The sequence below is a fragment of the Tachypleus tridentatus genome, chromosome 3 (genome assembly GCF_004210375.1).
Source record: "Tachypleus tridentatus isolate NWPU-2018 chromosome 3, ASM421037v1, whole genome shotgun sequence".
NCBI classification, from domain to species: domain Eukaryota; kingdom Metazoa; phylum Arthropoda; class Merostomata; order Xiphosura; family Limulidae; genus Tachypleus; species Tachypleus tridentatus.
The window spans coordinates 15,066,088-15,087,525 of NC_134827.1; the positions used below are offsets into that span (position 1 = coordinate 15,066,088).

Below are 21,438 nucleotides of genomic sequence, written 5' to 3' on the forward strand. Positions count from 1 at the left end.
ATTGAGTTATACGGTAAGTTACAACAAAAATCCTGTGTGTGTGTGTGTGTATTTTTTGTATAGCAAAGCCACAAAGGGCTATCTGCTCAGCCCAGTGAGGGGAATCGAACCCCTGATTTTAGCGTTGTAAATCCGGAGACATACCGCTGTACTAGCGGCGGGCCAAAAATCCTGAATGATAACACTGTGTAACACAAATTTTGTTCCTGGATAGTACGTGTTATTTCTTAATTGCTAATGTTGTAAAAGTACAGAAAATGTCCATTATTCCCTTCAAACTTTGTTTTTGTGACCTGGATAACGCAATTTAAAAATTAACCTATTTTATATGTAAAAACGGGCAAATTTGCACATTTTCATTTACATAAGGTCCGAATAAAACAACATATGAATCAAGATTTACATGTATTTATACTAAAGTTATACAAAAATGGACAAAAATGTTTAGAAGTGAGTAGTTTTTCGTGATTTGCGACTGTAATGTAAACCACTTTCACCTATCAGCCCCCAAATATAGTTTCCCATCATATTTTCGTTATACGCTACCAGATCACAAAAGCAACCTTTGAAGAGAAAAATAGGTCTTTTCCATTTACTTTAGGCATAAGCAATTGGGAAATAACACTTTCTGCCCTGGAACAAGAAAATGTAAAAATTTTGTTACATAATGTTATTTGTCATTGCATGTTTTATATTCTGGCTTATAAAACTTTCGTCGCCCAAAATGAAACAGGTAGCAGCAGCAGAAGTAATACTAAGTCACATGATATTAGTAAAACACCACGAAAGTAATCGGTGAATAGGTGGTATACGAATAAAAGAAGCAAAACCACAGTTCGTGAAAGACATAGATTTGAAATGCATTAAAAAAGTGTAATACGAGAATGTATATTAAGCACAGCAATAGGCTTTGAATTTCCATCAGATAAGTAGTTACAAAATTATTACGGAAGATTTGTTTCTTTGAAGTTAAGCACTAAGCTACGCGATGGGATATCGGCGCTCTGACCACCACGAGTATCGAAAGCCGGTTTGTACGTTGCACATCCGCAGACATACAGCTGCGCCACTGAAGAGGCATCACTGAAAGTACGAGGCCGTAGTTATGGAATATTTAGCAAAAACAACAGATAGAGAGAAAAAAAAAAAGCCATTACGATATTTTTAAAGAAAACTGTAGATAAGATTTTTGACATAATATGAGTAGCGTAAAGAAATAAAAAACAGGTAGAAATAAATCAAACGGGCGTCATTTTGAAGAAAAAATAAATTAATAAGCGTGCACGTCATGCTTACAGAGTGATAAACAAGAAGAAATAAAAGTTTATATAACGCTTATATGAGTTAAAACAAGCACACTCTACAAACTTGTTTAGGTTAAGAACTACTTGAAGTTTTCGCGGAATAACTTTTCCCGGCAAAAATCTATTGAAATTAAAGTTTCCGTGTGGTTAAAAGCCTGATTTTGTGTTTACGAACATAAAACTAATGAAAACATAAATAATCAGTCATGGGAAGATTCATATAACATCAGTAAAGGAATAAGATTTAGGTCAAGGAAGATAAAAGATCACATACTGCGTAAGTTTCATCGAATCTCTCAGTTGAAAATAGAAATTAATCCCTGGTTGGTAAATTAAAGGATTGTTGTTTTTTTCTATTGCTGCATAAGTCCGAGATAAACTATTCTTAAGCTAGAGCTTTGTGCTTCAAATTATATAGATAAGAAGGTTATCTTTCTAGTGTTATTACCCCCCGCTGGTACAGCGGTATGTCTCCGGATTTACAACGCTACAATCAGGGGTTCGATTCCCCTTGGTGGGCTGAGCAGATAGCCCGATGTGGCTTTGCTATAAGAAAAACACACACACTCTAGTGTTATCATTAACCCAGCATGGTAATGATCAATTATAACGTTATGCCTGAACAATGTTGGACTATAAGTCGAATATAGCTTTAGTAAAGTTTTTTTTCTATCGCTAGATAGGTAGGTTGTTATGAAGCTAAGGCATTGCGTATGAAATGTATCATGTTACTAAATGAGATTAGAATTTTTTAACATTGTCTAATTTTAAAAAATCGTACCTTTGAATGCTGTAGATCCATTACAAATTGGTCCAGCATGGCCAGGTGGTTAAGATGTTCGATTCGCTATCATAGGGTCGCGAGTTTGAATCCCCATCACACCAAATATGCTCGCCTTTTCAACCGTTATATGTAACAGTCAATCCCACTATTCGTTGGTAAAAGAGTAGCCCAAAAGTTGGCAATGGGTGGTAATAACTAGCTGCCTTCGAACCTCAAATCTTCACTGTTAAATTAGGGACGGCTAGCACAGATAACCCTCGTGTAGCTTTGCGAGAAATTAAAATTATTATTACCATTAATGTTATATTTTTAACTATTTTTAATGTGTTAAACTTGCGATCATATTTGTGTTAAAGGAAACGATTTAATCCGTAGTTGAAATTTTTATAAAACTACAAGTAAAAGTAGTTAGAACGTAATAAAATCTGTAGGTAGAAACCATCCAGTTAGAAGTTTAAGATAAATAAACATATATCATTTTTGAATGACCTTTAACTAAATTCTTAACTCATCAGTTTCTGTCATGTTGAGCCAAATGAACTGGAATGTGACGAAGTTAATGTTGACATTCATGTAAAAAGATATTCAGATAAAAGAAACTGTGCACTTGTTTATTCTGTAACATAATAAGTAGCTTCTAGCATTACAATGATCTGTTCGTGTGACAAAATTTTAAAATCAGTCTAAAACTGCGAGCAAAAATCCGGTTTGGTACTTACATGACCAGCACATGTGTGAACCTAGAATACTTAACATGTATCAATCTGACGTAAAACTAGACGTAAGAGGTTATGCTTCACGTAAACTACAGAACCCGTGTGAAACAACTTGTTTATATTTGTATCAAACATAGGAAGAAACTGATTGGGGAAGGGAGGTGATGATGTAAACGACCTTTCGAGAGTTTTGCCAGATGAAAGTGATGAGTTCAACTACACATCTTGCAACAAGGGGAAGAGGTTTCTAGTTCCCTTTTTAAAATGGACGTCATTTTCTAGTTAATCCGTAACTCTCAGTTCGACTTTATGTAACATGCAACTAGAGCATAAATACAATCAACTGCTAGAAGCTATAATATTTTTATCCCACACAATTTATCTAACAGGTTTTCTTATAAAACACCTCGGGCTTTCAAAGATGGAATTAATTGAGAAGATGCCACCAAATAATATTCTTAGCATATCATTCCTATCTCTTCTTACCAAGTAAGCCAGATTGCACGAATTCCATGTTCTACACACCCAAAAATGAAACTTTCCCATAATCAGCACAGAACAGAAGCTCGACTGCACGAGAGTAGGGGTTATGTTAATGGTTTTTGAATAAAATCTAAGCCTTAAAAATGATCCAAGTCATCTAGTCTCGGTAAATTCCGCAAAGCGTATACAACCATAATCTCTTCATCTTTCATCGTAAATTTTCCATGGATACCAGCTTATCGTTCCCTTCATAGTTTCTTCTGCATAAATTAGAAAACAACAACAATTAAGTTAATTAACCATCTATGCTAATAGTTAAGATTTATAGCCTTGTCTATCTATGAACAACAAGAAAAAGTTAAATTGTTTTACACGTTTCGCCTTCGAAAGGGGTTATGAGAGGATTGAAACGGACCATTTAAAATTAATTTCGTTTTATCTCACGTGACATCATATTTAACTGACCTCTGACGGATTAGAGTGAAGATAGTGTAAGAACATCAATTATTGATGTTGTCTTCCAGTGGCGCTGTAACGGACACTCTTAGCATATAGAAACTTTTAAGTGGAAGTCGCCAAGCAAGTACAGAAAGAGGTTCGTTGAGCTTGGCGCCTGTGGAAAGCGATGGTGAATGTTGTGGAAAAGGTACCTTTCTGCCCGGATGTTGATGTTCTAGAAACTAGAACAGAGAGCCTCAGTTTCAGGTAAAAGTGACTTTTTTTTTATCGCAAGACAATATACATGTGCATATATTTCATGTGCCGTAAAAACTTGGCTTTCGTTTTACGAGTTATCTTGTTTATTCGTTCCTTTATAAATTTTGTTGGTAATATAAAAACAGCTTGCGGTGTGTTAAGTTAAAATGCTTTGACGTACAAAACTACACCGACATACTTATTTTCGGTATTAAATAGTATCAATTATGTGCGCATGTCTGAGTAATCCTTCCAGAACCCTTCACTGTATCATGTCTTACGTGTCTGAGTAAAAAAAAACAGTTTAAAAGTGATTTCTATAAATATATATATTCATGAAACTTGCAGGCAGTAGTATGCTTAAGTCATTCATAAGAATAGCATAGACTTCACGTATAATACGTTATTATCATATGTTAGAATATATAAATATCTCTCCAGTATTGTAGTTTTTTAAACAATTAGGAAGTAGTTTAATGTAATTTATTTTAAAATTACTATTGCAACTTTTTTTTCAATTTCGCGCAAAGCTACACGAGGCCTATCTGCGTTAGCCTTCCTAATTTATCAGTGTAAGACTAGAGGGAAGGCAGCTACTCATCACCACCCACCGCCAACTCTTGCGCTACTCTTTTACCAAAGAATAGCGGGATTGACTGTCACATTATAACGGCTGAAAGGGCGAACATATGTGGTGTGACTAGGATTCGAATTTTCATCCCTCAGATTACAAGTCGAGTGCTTTAACCACCTGGCCATGCTAGGCCCTGTAGCAAATGTCAGAATGATTAACAGTTTGTTGTATGAATGATAATGATAATTCTATTTAGAATTAGACTTTATTTAAAATATTTAAACTTACTTATGTTATCAATCTTCCCTTTTAGCCGTGGGGACGTTATAATGTGACGGTCAATCCCACTATTCGTTGATAAAAGAGTAGCCCAACAGTTGGCTGTGGGTGGTGATGACTAGCTGCCTTCCCTCTAGTCTTATACTGCTAAATTAGGGACGGCTAACGCAGATAGCCCTCGTGTAGCTTTGCGCGAAATTCAAAACAAACCAAATCAAAATCTAAAGAATTAAGTACACACTCATAAATAAATAGTTTACTTTCATTGCGTTCAATAATACAAGTTCGAACAAATAAAATAATTCGTGGAAATTCTGCAATATTTCTTCTTTCTCTGAGGTGTAGTTTAGTGTTGTATATGTACGAAATTAATTTGTTTTTATTCCATGCGGTAAACTACCCCATCTGTTGTTTCATACCAGTTTATAATTAAATACATAGGCGGGGATTGGAACTAAGATGTAAGGTAGCAAATAAAGCCTGTCTCAATTACTGAGAATGTTATATGTATACTATATCCCACAGAAAAAAACAAGGTTTGACAACCGCCTCTTGCCCTCACCACAGAAACAGTAATTCTGCCTATGATTACATGCCCTACAATAAATAACACTTCTTCAAGTACAAAGCGATTAACTTCAAATTCATTCCTGTTTGGTAAAAGTTTTTTTCTCCTTTCATAATATATTATATCTTCAGTACATCCTCTACGGAATCACTACTACCCTGTTTACCCCTATTAACCTTTATTTAAAAGCTCAACAAATGTTTTAACAGTACAGTTACCTTTTGGTTGAAAGTTAATAACATTTTCAACATAGTAACTAGCTGTTAGTTCCTCCCTTCCACCGTGGCACAGCAGCATGTCTGCGGACTGACACCGCTAGGAATCGAGTTTTAATACCCGTGACGGGCAGAGCACACGTAGCCCATTGGTACTTTTGTGCTTAATTCCAATCAACTAAACAAGCAATCAAAACTAGCGGTTGAAAAGTTAAATTACGTTTCGTTCTTGATTAGATCAACGCTATAGCCAATTGAAATAATCATTCACTTTGAAAAACAAAGAGATTTTAGCTTGTGAATGCTAATGTCTTTGATAACGCTTAATTAATTTAGATTTAACTTAAGAATCCTATATATCAAGACACATGTAACTTATTGTAAAAGTAGTGGTTCTCAATATATATAAATAAATATATGTTTATGTTTATGTAGTGTTTTGTACTAATTTATCAAAATACCACACATGTTCATACATCATAAAGTTTCTTGCGTTTTAAGTTCTAGGGTACAAATACTTATATATTTAATACAAGATATGCGAAAAGAAATAAAAGGATACAAAGTTATTGGTCACAAAGGTTAAAATAATCTTATGCTGGTGGTTCTACGTATTTGTTGTTTAGTCATTGATATTACTTCTTGAATAAAACTAAAAGTATTTTTTTGTGTTTAATGTTAATTATTTAATCCACCACAAAGTTAAGTTCAGCTGTCTAGTTACATTTATGTAGTTGTGGCGAAATACACAAATTAACTGTTTATTCCTCCTTAATAATACAGTGATATCTTTCAATCTTTTACACAAATATAGCGAGTTGTTTTTTTTCTAAAGGCTAAAGAACAGTCTACGTCGTCTGTAACAGCACAGTTTACAGAACTAGTGACAGTACCCTGTATTAAGCACTAGAGACTCCATCATTGTCCCAGTGTCATACGGTGTTTACTATAAGAAAGATATGAGAACACTGAAGCCCATTACTCGGATGTTCCTCGTCGGAATATGTGTACTCGTTCTTGAAACGTTGCCTCGGAGGCGAAACGTTCTTGTGGAAAGTTTGAGCATCGCAGGTAAGTATTGGTCTGTATATTACACAGAGGTCGCTTCAGTTAAAACAAGGTTTTAGTTTTGGTACAGCGCTTCCAAATACCTCCTTTATAGTTTTGGAACAGGTTTCCATGATGATTCGTTAGAAAATGGAACAGACCTTCTACTCCTTTTCTTTATAGTTTTAATAAAGGCCTCTTAAATACTCCCTTATAGTTTTGCTGCAGGCCTAACAAATGCTTCCTTGCAGTTTCGATACAGGTCTTCCAAAATATTTCCCTATATTTCGGTACAGTTCTTCCAAATGTTTCATTATAGTTCTGAAACCGGTCTAAATTTTTCCCTATAGTTTTCAACTGGAACTTCAAAATGTCTTCTTATAAGTTTAATAGAGGCCTTTCAAATATTTTCTTACAGTTTTGGTACGGGTCTTCCGAATGTTTCCTTTGGTTTTGGTACAGGTTCTCTGAATGCTTCCTTATAGTTTTGGCACGGGGCTTCTAAATACTTCCCTAAATATTCAAAACAGGTCTTCCTAATGCTTATAGTTTTAGTAAAGGTCCTTCAAGTTCTTTTTGAGATACTTTGATAAAGGTTCAAACACAAAACTGGCGATCGCGACATAAGTTCTTTTTCATCCTTTATATTTACACTTATTTTTTGATATAATGTTTTATTCTAGTATAAAATAATACTATAATGTAACTAGAAAAGTTAGCAGTATACAATTTTAAGTTATTTCCAACGTTCCCCTACGCATATATCACATCTTCACCATAACCATAAAAAATATTTGTTTTACAATGGGATTTGGTATGCACGTAATTTAACATGTATATTTTAACATACTAATGTTTAGTAAATGGTATGCAAAATAATCCAAGAATAATGTAAATACGCTAAACGTATTTAAAATTGCTTTCATTTCACACAGAGAGAAATTGCTATGAAAACCATTACAATATGTAACACAAATCTTGTTCCTGGATAGTATGTGTTACTTCTTAATTGCTTATGTTGTAAAAGTACAGAAAATTACCATTATTCCCTTCAAACTTTGCTTTTGTGACCTGGATAATGAAATGTTGCCCATAAAAACGGGCAAATTTGCACGTTTTCATTCACATGAGGTCTGAATAAAACAACATATGAGTCAAGATGTACATGTATTTATACTAGAGTTATACAAAAAATGAGCTAAAATGTTTAGAAGTGGGTACTTTTCGAGATTTACGACTTTAATATAAATCACTTTCACGTATCAGCCTACAGATATAGTCTCCTATCATGTTTTCGTTATATGCTCCCAGGTCACAAAAGCAAAGTTTGAAGAGAAAAATAGGTCTTTTCCGTTTACTTTAGGCATAAGCAATTGGGAAATAAAACTTTCTGCCCAGGAACAAGAGAAAAAGTAAAAATTTTCAAACATAGAAAATCGTGCGTGTGTGTGTCTCCGTTTGTAATTATCAAATGGGTGGAACGACTGTCACCAAATATAACATGTACTCTTAAGACCCCCGAGGAGTGAAAAAAAAATTGGCTTTGACTCCCTGTGTCTTCTCCGTAGCGCAGAACGGATACGTCAGCTAGTATCTTATGTGATTGTAATCGTTTTTCATAAGATGGGTTCGTAAAGAAAGTTTCAATAACTTTCGATAGTGTTATTAAAACAAGTGACCCTCCGAGCAGCCTTCGGCTTTCTCCCAATCACACCCGGGACCAAATAATGTTGTATTTAAGACATAAACTCCATTTTTTAAAATTATATATGCATGGATATTTTCAAAACTTCTTGTCTTATAGGCAACGTTGACACAACCTCTGTGGATAAGAAACTTTAGACGCATTATTTCCAATTAAGTAAATCTATGATCACAAGTTTTGTGTGTATTTTTCTATTTAATTGTCAATAACGTACATAGACCTACATAATATGTTTGTTAAATACTGATTGCATAGGTAAACATAATTATTTCTCACACACTCACAAGTTACAGTTTTATCTTCACAGAAAACAGTATAATTTTTACTTATTTTACGTGTAAAATATTAGACCACTTCCGTCTGAAACTGCATGTATTTGACTGTTGAGCGTTATTCACAATCTATTGTGTCAACCTTCTAATAAAAACTAGCGGATGGTTCATAACTGACCGCAATAACAATCTAAGTCTTAAGTTTTCCAAATTTGACTCAGCAACAACTGTGAAGGCCCATAACGATAAAAAAAAAAACGGGGTTCAATATCTGCGGTGGGCAGTTCACACATAGCCCGTTGTGTACAATATTATTGTTTTAAATGTATTTAAAACTCAACTTCAGTTGAACTGTAAACATGAAAAAATAGTTAATCGACGATCAGAGTGACTCAGAACTTCGTTAATGGAAACGAGCATGTTAATTTCTTTCATCCTCAGTGGCAGAGTGGAAAGTTTACGGACTTGTAACGCTAGAAATCGGGTTTCGATGCTCGTGGTGGGCACAACACAGATAGCCCGTTGTCTAGCTTTGTGCTTAACTACAAACAAAGAGACATTTATCTTTAAGACCAGACGTTTTTTAAAGTGCTTATACATCATCAATAGAGAGAAAAATGGTTCTATAAGAAAACGAGGGTGGGTGAATCCAAATCAGATATCTTTGACTAAGAGCATACAATCAATACGAAAATGACTTACTCTGATCAGTCTTATCAATCATGATTTATTATTCAAAGATGTAATTTTGTGCAATCAAATTTAGCATTGAGACAAAATATAATTTTTGACGAACACATACTGGCTACATAAGGTCAACGTCTGGAAAAAAACGTTAAACAAATTTTGACCACCTGTAGAGACTATTATGGAAGTTTCCACGTATTGTAAATTGCCTTGCGTGCTTTCCTTGAACCAATGATATGTGAATAAGTGAAAAGTTAATACTAACAATGATGAAACTGGTTATCATCACGCTACGATGGGAAAATTTAATTAGCTGCAATAAGGATAAACGGATAAGGAGGTATTATCTTCTAAAACTCGTGACTTTGATGAAAAGAAACTTTGACAATTACAACACGCAAAAAAATGCACATTCTCTAAGAATACCCGTATAAGGAGAGGTACAAAAGTACCAAAAAATTATAGATTATTTCTAACCAGATTCGAATAAAGGATTGGAGATTGTGAGTAGTAAAAATGGTTAACAGAATCCGAAGAAAAAAAGACCATTAAAATGCCTTTGTTCCTAACAAAAAATAGGAAAAGTATTCTAACCCATTATCTGTGGCACTTTTATACGTTTTTCTTAGGCATTATGTATAGACGATATATTTTTAATATATCAATACAGAATTAATTGACTAGATATTAATGAATAAATATGAAAAATAGTTACGATTTAAAAACGTAGAACCTTTCTTGTGTAGAAGTTCCTTTTAGCAGATTTCTGAGATTAAAGCAGTAAAATGGGCTGAGTGTATCGATATTCGGTCGTTGTGCGCGACCTCGGAGGGTCAGGTTCATTATGGACCTCTTCCTCCGATGATATGGAAACGTTATCTGTTTAACAATTCGCTCCAATGGACAGTGATGAAAGAATGATAACATTTCTCGTATAGCTAAATGAAATGTCTTATTATAAAACATCATAATAATACTGTAATTCAAAGTACTTTGTTTTATGGAGTTAGATGTTTGCAAATCAAGACAAACTACTAAAATCGGTATCTCCATCATAGGAAAACGTACAATTTGCTACAACATTCTAAAATGACAAAGAGCTAACGAGACATCAAGAATTGTCTTGTTTTTAGTTATTGTTATCTAAATATCTTTTGCTTCTTGATGATTTCACTTCAGAACAATCCAGGAGTTGGCAGTGGGTGTTGAATCACCATCCTTTTAGTCTATTACTTTACAAGAATGAACGGTTACGCACCGATAGCCCTCATGTTGTTACAATGTGCTTCAGCAAGCAAATAGATAAACACAGATCATGTTTATCAGGCTGTGTTTCAGCAAGTCAATAAATAAACAGAAAGCATGATACGAAATCGTGTTTCAGTAAGCTAATGGATAAGCACAAAGCACATCGTTACATTGTGTTTCAACAAGCTAAAGGAACACAAAGCATGTTTTGCATTTTGTTTCATCAAGATTTATATTCAAGACAAACCTTCAATTTTCGGCTAAATTCTTGAAACAAAAATGTCTACTAAAACTGTTAACTTAATACTAAAATTTCATAAATCATCAACGTTGTAGTGGTAAACAGAAACTTCGATGTTTCTTTTATGTTTTGCTTTGTTTGAATAAATTAATCAAACAAACATTTTAAGTAAATATTGCCTGTTTGGGCACCATAGAGCAAAATAGGCTTAAAAAATAAGCTTAGCTGGAATAAGTTTAGAAAACTCCTCATTCGATACCTCCCAGCTGAACATTTCTTATTATTTTTTATGAATTGGTAAGTAAGAAAAAGTAAGCCATATAAAACAGGAAACTCTAGCTTGAACATTTGACATCACTTAATATTGGAATATGATTTATGTTTTCAAGTAGCACCGAGCTAAGTGTGGCCTAACAGTTACTCGTACTAAGAATCTGAGGGTTCATAGTTTGCGTGCCTTAACCGCGAAAACACACCCGCAATTGGTTATGTGGCCCCTTAGGTGCTTTATAATAGCGGCGATCCAATCATACCATTGGATAAGAGTAGCCCAAAATTTGGCAACTGGTGCTGTTCATTAAGTGCCTTACCTCTAGTGTTTAGTTCGAAAATAAAACGGTAATGCGAACATTGCTTTTCTCTTGTATTGCGAAAAAATTTAAAAAGAAAAAAAAAACTCGCACAAAGCTAGAGATTAAATTCTGATGATACTCAGCGGTACTAAGTACCATAACTTATTTTTTAAAGCGACGCTAGTACCGTGACTTATCTGAGCTGTTTTGTCGGATGTTCATGACATTCAATTGCTATCTGTTGTTTTGTTTCATGTTTGCATGTAGATGTCTTTTTTTTTTTTCAACTGGCCCGGCATTTGAAGTGGGTTAAGACGTTCGACCTGTAATTTGTTGGTAAAAACAGCTAGCCCAAGAGTTTGTGGTGGTGGTTGACTGTTCCCTCTAGTCTTACACTGCTAAATTAGGGACGGCTAGCACAGATAGCCAAAGGACAACGTACATGTTTTAAGAGCTTGTTTGTTTGTTTTGGAATTTCGCACAAAGCTACTCGAGGGCTATCTGTGCTAGCCGTCCCTAATTTAGCAGTGTAAGACTAGAGGGAAGGCAGCTAGTCATCACCACCCACCGCCAACTCTTGGGCTACTCTTTTACCAACGAATAGTGGGATTGACCGTCACATTATACACCCCCACGGCTGGGAGGGCGAGCATGTTTAGCGCGACGCGGGCGCGAACCCGCGACCCTCAGATTACGAGTCGCACGCCTTACGCGCTTGGCCATGCCAGGCCCGTTTTAAGAACAGAAACAAAATTAGTTGACCATATTTACCCTTTGAAACTGGATAGATGAATGGACAGACAAAGAGACGCGTTTTAGTAATGTGCTCTTCTAAATTTGTAAAAGCTAGGCGTTTCCCGATGGGAAAGCGGTAAGTCTACGGATTTACGACGCTAAAATTAAGGGGCTCAATTCTCCTCGGTGGTCATAGGAGGTAACCTGATTTGGCTTTGCTATAAGAGAGGCAAATAAGTAACATCAAGCTGCACGCAATAAAATCAATAATTATACCGTTGCCTGAACAAAAATACTAAATTAAAATATTATTAAACATTCCAAATAGTCAAACGGAGAGATATGTTTTCATTCAGTTTTTTAAAAAATAATACGTGACTTCACAGCCACACTTCCATTTTTTTATATATATAATGTTTCAATAAAATATTCTGTACATTTTTCAATGATGTCATACTTATTCAGTTTTGTTTGTTTGTTTTTTTTATGGACGAGCCATGAAAATCCTCGCATTTATGCTTTTATGTTGAGATTGTTTGTTTGTTTTGGAATTTCGCACAAAGCTACTCGAGGGCTATCTGTGCTAGCCGTCCCTAATTTAGCAGTGTAAGACTAGAGGGAAGGCAGCTAGTCATCACCACCCACCGCCAACTCTTGGGCTACTCTTTTACCAACGAGAAGTGGGATTGACCGTCACATTATAACGCCCCCACGGCTGGGAGGGCGAGCATGTTTGGCGCGACGCGGGCGCGAACCCGCGACCCTCGAAATTACGAGTCGCGCGCCTTACGCGCTTGGCCATGCCGGGCCCTATTTATGTTGAGAAAGTATTGGTTTTGCTAATTCTCTGTTTGTCAAAGTTTATTTGTTCTTGGTGGTTGTAACCTTGAAATTATTTCAAAATCTTTCAGACTGCATTCCTTGAATAATACTGCTGTGACGTGGGATTTATGTTTCTCCCTTTCCAGCTTAAATGTCATATTTTGTATGAAATATTATCACTATAATACCCTACGGTATATGTTGGAACTCTAGTTAAATGATTTTAGCCTTTTTAAAAAAAATAACTACAAGTGTTTTTCCCCTTAACGTAGATGGGTTTGGTATAAAGAGCAGAATTTGTTAGTCGTTAAATAACAAAAAGCTGCACAACGAGCTATTTGTGGACTGATCTCTGAATTTTACTGTTATAATTTTTTAAGTTTACCGCTGAAACCTCGAGAAACAAGAAAGTAGAAACGTGACTTCTGGCAATTATTTTTACAGTCTGTAAATCCGAGAGTTCGAGGTTCGTGTCCTATTGCCGCAAAAACCTGCTTCGTACTTTGAAGTCGCGAATTCACTATAAGACTTACAGCCAAATCCCAATCTTCGATCAGACGTTAGAAGAACAAAAATTAGCGATCGATGCTGTTAATCACTTATCTTTCAGTTCAAAATCAGACGCAGTTGCGAAAACATTGCCCATTTGTAACATTCTAAAGCAGACAAACTTGTGCCATTGCGTTTACTTTTAATACGATTTTAACTAAAATAAAGCTAAAGAATAACATTAACTTTGTAAAAATAAAATTAAAGTTTAAAGTTTATCATAATAAACTTTTTACGGTGTTGATTAAAAGTTAGAAAGCATTTATTTTCTTCCTAATTAATAATTCATTCTGTTCTCGAGAGATCTTATTTTCGAGTATTCTTGTCTTTGAACTCTATGTTTTAATTTTTTTTAATTTCGCGCAAAGCTACTCAAGGGCTATCTGCGCTAGCCATCCCTAATTTAGTAGTGTAAGACTAGAGGGAAGGCAGCTAGTCATCACCACCCACCGCCAACTCTTGGGCTACCCTTTTACCAACGAATAGTGGGATTGACCGTTACATTATAACGCCCCCACGGCTAAAATGGCAAGCATGTTTGGTGCAACGGGAATTCGAACCGGTGACCTTCTGATTACGAGTTGAACGCCTTAACCCATGCCGGGCCACATTCACAGGTGAAAATCAGCTTATGTTGTTCTATTTTTATACTTGTTGACATTAGAATTTCCGAGAGGGTTAGGGTTAGAAACTTCATTTTGTTAATAACACTTTAATATGCTATTCCCCTCGTTATTATTATTTATATTTCTGCTCTTGCGCAGTTAACTCATTCAGGAGGTCCAGAATTGACTTTCCGACTCTTTTTTTTTATGCGCCATCCAGATGGCTCAACTATAAGCTGAGAGTATTTAACGCTCAATTTCAAGGTTTGATCCCTGAAATAGCCACAGAATAAACAACAACCAAACATGTTTATTTGTTGAATTTCGTTCAAAGCTACTCGCTATCTATCTGAGTTAGCCGTCCCCAATTTACAAAAGTAGGATTCACCGTTATATTATAACGCCCTCGCGGCTGAAGAAACTAGCATTTTCGGTGAGAGAGGACAAACAAAGACTTTTCATGTTCTAAAACTTTATTCCAACAACTGTGTGAAACATATATCTTTATTTTTATTATTTGTCTTACAAACAGTTTGGCCCGGCATGGCCAAGCGTGTTAAGGCGTTTCACCTGTAATACAAAGCACAATATTTAGCTCAATACATACAAATTATTTTCTTTTTTAAAGTATCACTATAACGCACAATTTTTTAAACTTTCAAGAACATTAGGCTAATATAATACAAATATGAAATTTATTACAGCTAAGAAACAAAACATAACGCAATGTTATTTATAGCTGTGTGCTGACACGTTGTGTTTTTTTGTTGTGGTTTTTCTGAACAATTAAAGATTTTTAATATCCCGAAAGCGGGACAAAGAGGAATATTTTTATTTTAAAAAATAAGTTTGTTTGTTTGTAATTAAACAAAAAGTTGTAGAATAAGCTATGTGTGCTGTAGCAGCTGCTGGTATCAAAATCCGAATTTAAGCGCCATAAGCTCTGAGGCCTCATAATGTCTCAGCGGTAAATATGAAAGCTTGTGATGCTAAAATCCGAGTTTCGATACTCATGGTGGGCACAGTACGGATAGTCCGTTCTGTAGTTTTATTCTTAACAGCAAACAAACAATGCAAGCCCTCAGACCTACAGCTGATCCACCAGGAAGCCAAATGTTTAAATGCTAATACTTACACACTGCAAGAGGTACCAAGGACCAAGGCTTCAAAGTTCTCGTTTACAAAGTAATAGCAACCAAAGTTTAAAACCAGTAGTATTAAGTTCTAAACTGTGGAATCTCCCTTTCAGGCAATGTTAAACTAATATTAGCTCAAGTCTAACACCAAGAGCATTAAGTTCTAACAAACAGTGGAATCTCCCTTTCAGGCAATGTTAAACTAATATTAGCTCAAGTCTAACACCAAGAGCATTAAGTTCTAACAAACAGTGGAATCTCCCTTTCAGGCAATGTTAAACTAATATTAGCTCAAGTCTAACACCGACAACATTTATTTAGATATTGTCATGCTCTATAAGTAATATGATATTTGATTTTCTAATTACCCGGATTATGAATATGAAAGGTTATGACTATGTACCGTTTGGCTTAAATACTCCACTTTAGAGCCATGGGTGACGATCAAACTACATAGGTCGGTCAGACAAGAGTTGATAGCGAGTAGTCTTGACCAGTTGTCTTCTCAGTAGTTTACTATCTTAAACAGTTGTGGATAGTTTAGCACGAAAATTATAAAATAAACAAACTTTTATAAATAAAATTCAGGTTTCTAGTATTATTATTTTTTCTAATAATTAGCTAACATTGTTTACACAACTAATTTTTTTAATAAAATATGTCAAATTATTATTATTTACCAGTTAATATTACTGATCCTCGAAAGAAAACTATATTTGTTAAGAATTTTTAAAAATAATTTACGCATATCTTTTAACAAATCTTCTTTTATATTGTTTAGCAATAAAACTATAAATATCTATCATTTGCTCTCGTCCGCAGTGGCACAGAAAGTTCAAGAACTTGTATTGTTATAAACCTGGTTTCGATACCCGCGGTGAGCACAGCATAGATTGCCCATTGTATAGCTTTGCGTTTAAACAAATTTATTATTCCTATATAAATCGCCCCCCTGCTAGTACAGTGGTAAGTCTACGTATGTACAACGCTAAAATCAGAAGTTCGATTCCCTTCGGTGGGTTCAGCAGGTAACCTTATGTGAATTTGGTATAAGAAAAAAAACACACACACACTATATAAGTTGGTCGCGACATCTGTAGGTAAAGTTTAAAACGTACTAAAGTTATATCAGGATATGATATAAAATTAAAATACAACATTACCGATGTATCATGAATTTTCCAATAAAACAGTTTTTATTTGCGTTTCAAAATTATGCAATTATAGGTAAGAAAGTACTAATAGTACATTCTGTAGTAAAACACTCTAACATTAAAATTCCATTCAAGACAAGTGAACTATATCCCCCTCTAAAGGATAAAACAACGACAGGATCATTGAGAGTTCACACAATTTAAAGGAAGAGGAAAATTCCTTTTCTAGTTGAGAAAACTCTTACTATTTGCTTGTATCAAAATAAGCTTTACGTAAAACTATCATAATGTGACGGTCAATCCCACTATTAGTTGGTAAAAGAGTAGTCAAAGAGTTGGCGGTGGGTAGTGATGACTAGCTGCTTTTCCTCTAGTCTTACACTACTAAATTAGAGACGGCTAGCACAGATAGCTCTCGAGTAGCTTTGTGCAAAATTCAAAAACAAACAAAAATTGTTGAAACATTGTAATGTTTTATACAAGCCAAAGTCACTAAAATGTTTATTGGTTTGTCTCTTTCTTAGAAACGGATCCTCCATTCGATCGAAATAAATACACCTTACCGGACCCTCCTCCTACTCCTGATTATCCTGATCCTCCATCTACTTCTCATAGATTAGGATCACTGCCCCCTGCTGATAACATGGATACACAACCAAGTGTCATATATCCGGACTTGACGACCTCCAACCCTACTCGCAAGCCATCATTCTTCTGTTTCAGAAATGGTTTATTTCAAGATCCCGTTGACTGCAGCAGTTTTTATCAATGTTTTGGCTTAAGGGCATTCCGAATGGATTGTCCATCTGGGCTATACTTTAACACAAAATTGCAGTCCTGTGACTGGCCACAAAATGTTATCTGCCATAATCCTCCAAGCCCTGTGGATTCTTCGAAGTGTTCTCGAGATGGACTATTTGCAGATTTGGAAGACTGCAATCGATTTTACACATGTGTGAGTGGAAGAATTTATAGACACAGATGCCCAATTATGCTCGTTTTTGACCAAACCTTTGGTGTCTGTGACTGGAAAAGCAAAGTTCGATGTCCTTCTAAACATAGCGAAATTATTAAAAATAGTTTAACTTTTTGAAATAAGAACGAATCTAATGGAGCTCATGTACAGAACAATGAGCAACAGTAACAACAGTATTTTAGTAAATCTAAAACCTGAGATGCAAACATTTCTGATGAGACGTGGTTATAAGTACTCAGTTTTCTAATAACGATTAACTGAAACTATATCTAAGATCTTCGTAACTACAGTTTTCATATCAAACGATATTTCAAAGTCAGTAACTAGTAGGTGGAATTTTCATTTTAAGTTAAAAAGCAAGAATCGTAACATCTTATTCTAGTGTTTCACTGTAATAATGGTTTCATTTTGACCTGAGATGAAAATAACACACTGTTGTTAATCTTTATAGTGGTCTTTGACAACCCTCTTTTGGCACATAAGTTGTAGTTTCCTAGTCAGAATCTCTAAAAATAGCAAATTTAAGGTTTAAAATATCCAAATATCATATACAAATAAATCAGTTGTTCTGTAAAATGTATAAGTAAAATAAGAAACTATACACTTAGCACAGTGAAACTTCTCAAATAATACTTTCCTTATTAAGTATATTCAGAAATAAGGGTTAACTCTTTTAATTTTATACATTTAATTACTCTAAGGTATCCATTAACTACATTAATTTCTTCCAACTCTACAACTAAAAATCTATCTGAGACTGCTCTCTGCTTTCTCACTAAAATGAATGTTTCTAAGAATTCTGTGTTATATTTCTTGTTAAACATTTATATTTGGATATAAAGTGTAAGTGTTTTAGTTTCATTGCTGTAGCTTGCATTGTTCTTTTTGTGTGTTTAATAGACTAATGAGGTTTTATTCTCCTGGGCCAAGTGTGTAGGACTGCATGTTGCGTCCTGTTACCACACAGATACACACACACACATATATCGCGATTCACATACTGGAACAGCAAGTGCATTGTAAGAATGATGGTCAAATTATGCCATTCGATTTGCCCAAGAATTGACGGTGAGTGATATTGACTAGATACCTTTCATCTAGTCTACGACTTCAAGATTACACGTGGCTGGCCCGCTAATACCAAGTGGTTAGCTTTTAAGCGAAATTCAAAGACAAACAAACAATACAGGTGACTTTGCGCAAAAATCAACAACGAAACAAACACATACTCCTAACCAACTAAAAAATGTCGTCTCCTAATTATCATAGGTGAATGAATCTTATTACACAATTCAAACTGTTTCGCAAGTCGACGGCTCAAACACTTTTGATAACAATGATATGTAAATGTTTGACAGATGGTCTCTGTCTTATAAAGTTTATTGATGTGAAGCGTCACTTTCTCTTCGTAAATAAGGAGTCAAACATCTTGTTTATCCACTATGTACGTAGGAGCTCTCCTGTCCTCCCAAGTAAGAAAAGGAAGAACGAGGTAATTACGGTTACTGCTGCTGGTTTGTCTGAGTTTTGTCTACCCATTGAACAAACAATCCTCTTGTTATACCATTTTCTAACATAATGTGAAAGCTAACTCTCCACATTTTCCCTCGAAAGGTAGTTTTGTTTTCAGTAACGTGATTGTGAAAATTCATAGATAATTCGTATTCCATTCAACCAGAATGGAATAATTATCAGTCACAAAGACAATTGAAATCCTTATATAGCGAATCGATTAATTTCGAAAGCAACTCAGTGGCACAAACATTAAGTGAAACTGGTTCAAGTACAATTTTGTGAGCCCTAAAAATTATGATTTTTGGACGAGACGCTGACAACAACTATTTATACCACTGGAAAACATTCTAATTCTTTCGAATCGGTGATACAAGGATTGATTAAACGAACAATAGCATCGAAAAGTACGTGTTGCATGGTCAATTAACACAGCTACAATATGATGATAACACATTAATCTTGGGGGGACACAAGAAAAAGTCATTAAGTTTATCTAACACGTTGGTACTGAGAAGAATATAAAATAAGCTTGGTATGTGTAATAATGCATGTTTTTATAGGTATATCATCTGATAGCAAATGGCTGCTGTTAGCATTTGTGGAGAATAAATGGGCTCGAGATAACAAATTTGACCAAAAACTGTACTGTCAAGGGTAAAACTAGAGATAAAAATATACATACGCTAACCACAGGACGGCGGAAACTAACCTGATGCAAAAACCTGTAATGTCAAGTAACAGGTATAAAGTATGAAATGTGATTAATTTTACAGTTCCTTGAATATATAAAAAAAAACCTTATCATTAATGGCTTTTAAAGCTAGAGTTATAAGACAAGAAGGAGTTTTATTGTTAATGCGTTTTTTTAGTTAAGAGTTATAAGGCAAGAAATAGCCTCATCATTAGTGGTTTTTAAAGCTAGAGTTATAAGGAAAGAAAGCATCTTATTGTTAGTGGATTTTATAACTACAGTTATAAAACAATAAAGTATCTTATAGTTAGTGGTTTTTAAAGCTAGAGTCCTGCTGTTAGTGGTTTCTAAGGTTAGAGTTATAAAACAAGAAAGAGTATTATCGTTAGTGGTTTTTAAAGCTAGAGTTATAAAACAAGAAAGAGTATTATCGTTAGTGGTTTTTAAAGCTACAGTTATAAAACAAGAAAGAGTATTATTGTTAGTGGTTTTTAAATCTACAGTTATAAAACAAGAAAGAGTATTATCGTTAGTGGTTTTTAAAGCTAGAGTTATAAAACAAGAAAGAGTATTATCGTTAGTGGTTTTTAAAGCTAGAGTTATAAAACAAGAAAGAGTATTGTCGTTAGTGGTTTTTAAAGGTACAGTTATAAAACAAGAGTCTCATCGTTAGTGGTTTTTAAAGCTACAGTTATAAAACAAGAAATAGTATTATCGTTAGTGGTTTTTAAAGCTAGAGTTATAAAACAAGAAAGAGTATTATCGTTAGTGGTTTTTAAAGCTACAGTTATAAAACAAGAAAGAGTATTATCGTTAGTGGTTTTTAAAGGTACAGTTATAAAACAAGAGTCTCATCGTTAGTGGTTTGTAAAGCTAGAGTTATAAAACAAGAAAGAGTATTATCGTTAGTGGTTTTGAAAGCTAGAGTTATAAAACAAGAGTCTCATCGTTAGTGGTTTTTAAAGCTACAGTTATAAAACAAGAGTCTCATCGTTAGTGGTTTTTAAAGCTACAGTTATAAAACAAGAAAGAGTATTATTGTTAGTGGTTTTTAAAGTTAAAGTTATAAAACAAGAGTCTCATCGTTAGTGGTTTTTAAAGCTACAGTTATAAAACAAGAGTCTCATCGTTAGTGGTTTTTAAAGCTAGAGTTATAAAACAAGAAAGAGTATTATCGTTAGTGGTTTTTAAAGCTAGAGTTACAAAACAAGAAAGAGTATTATCGTTAGTGGTTTTTAAAGCTACAGTTGTAAAACAAGAGTCTCATCGTTAGTGGTTTTTAAAGCTAGAGTTATAAAACAAGAAAGAGTATTATCGTTAGTGATTTTTAAAGCTAAAGTTATAAAACAAGAGTCTCATCGTTAGTGGTTTTTAAAGCTACAGTTATAAAACAAGAGTCTCATCGTTAGTGGTTTTTAAAGCTAGAGTTATAAAACAAGAAAGAGTATTATCGTTAGTGGTTTTTAAAGCTAGAGTTACAAAACAAGAAAGAGTATTATCGTTAGTGGTTTTTAAAGCTACAGTTGTAAAACAAGAGTCTCATCGTTAGTGGTTTTTAAAGCTAGAGTTATAAAACAAGAAAGAGTATTATCGTTAGTGGTTTTTAAAGCTACAGTTATAAAACAAGAGTCTCATCGTTAGTGGTTTTTAAAGCTACAGTTGTAAAACAAGAGTCTCATCGTTAGTGGTTTTTAAAGCTAGAGTTATAAAACAAGAAAGAGTATTATCGTTAGTGGTTTTTAAAGCTAGAGTTATAAAACAAGAGTCTCATCGTTAGTGGTTTTTAAAGCTAGAGTTATAAAACAAGAAAGAGTATTATCGTTAGTGGTTTTTAAAGCTACAGTTATAAAACAAGAGTCTCATC

General features: G+C 34.4%; 1 protein-coding gene across 4 annotated transcripts in view; it reads left to right on the forward strand.

The window, feature by feature from the left end:
* The window catches only part of LOC143246405 (putative chitinase 10), a 39,916-nt gene extending 20,958 nt beyond the window's left edge, over positions 1–18,958 (forward strand). For 2 of the 4 annotated variants that reach the window (XM_076493053.1, XM_076493051.1), the window contains exons 2-4: positions 3,812–3,992; positions 6,455–6,690; positions 16,917–18,958. In XM_076493053.1, coding sequence (XP_076349168.1) covers positions 6,579–6,690; positions 16,917–17,485 — 681 coding nt within the window. In that variant the 5' untranslated portion in view covers positions 3,812–3,992; positions 6,455–6,578 and the 3' untranslated portion in view covers positions 17,486–18,958. Of the gene's footprint in view, positions 1–3,343; positions 3,993–6,454; positions 6,691–16,916 lie in introns of those variants that run through there. The other 2 variants (XM_076493050.1, XM_076493054.1) reach the window with 2 other exon arrangements.
* Positions 18,959–21,438: the final 2,480 nt, after the last annotated feature.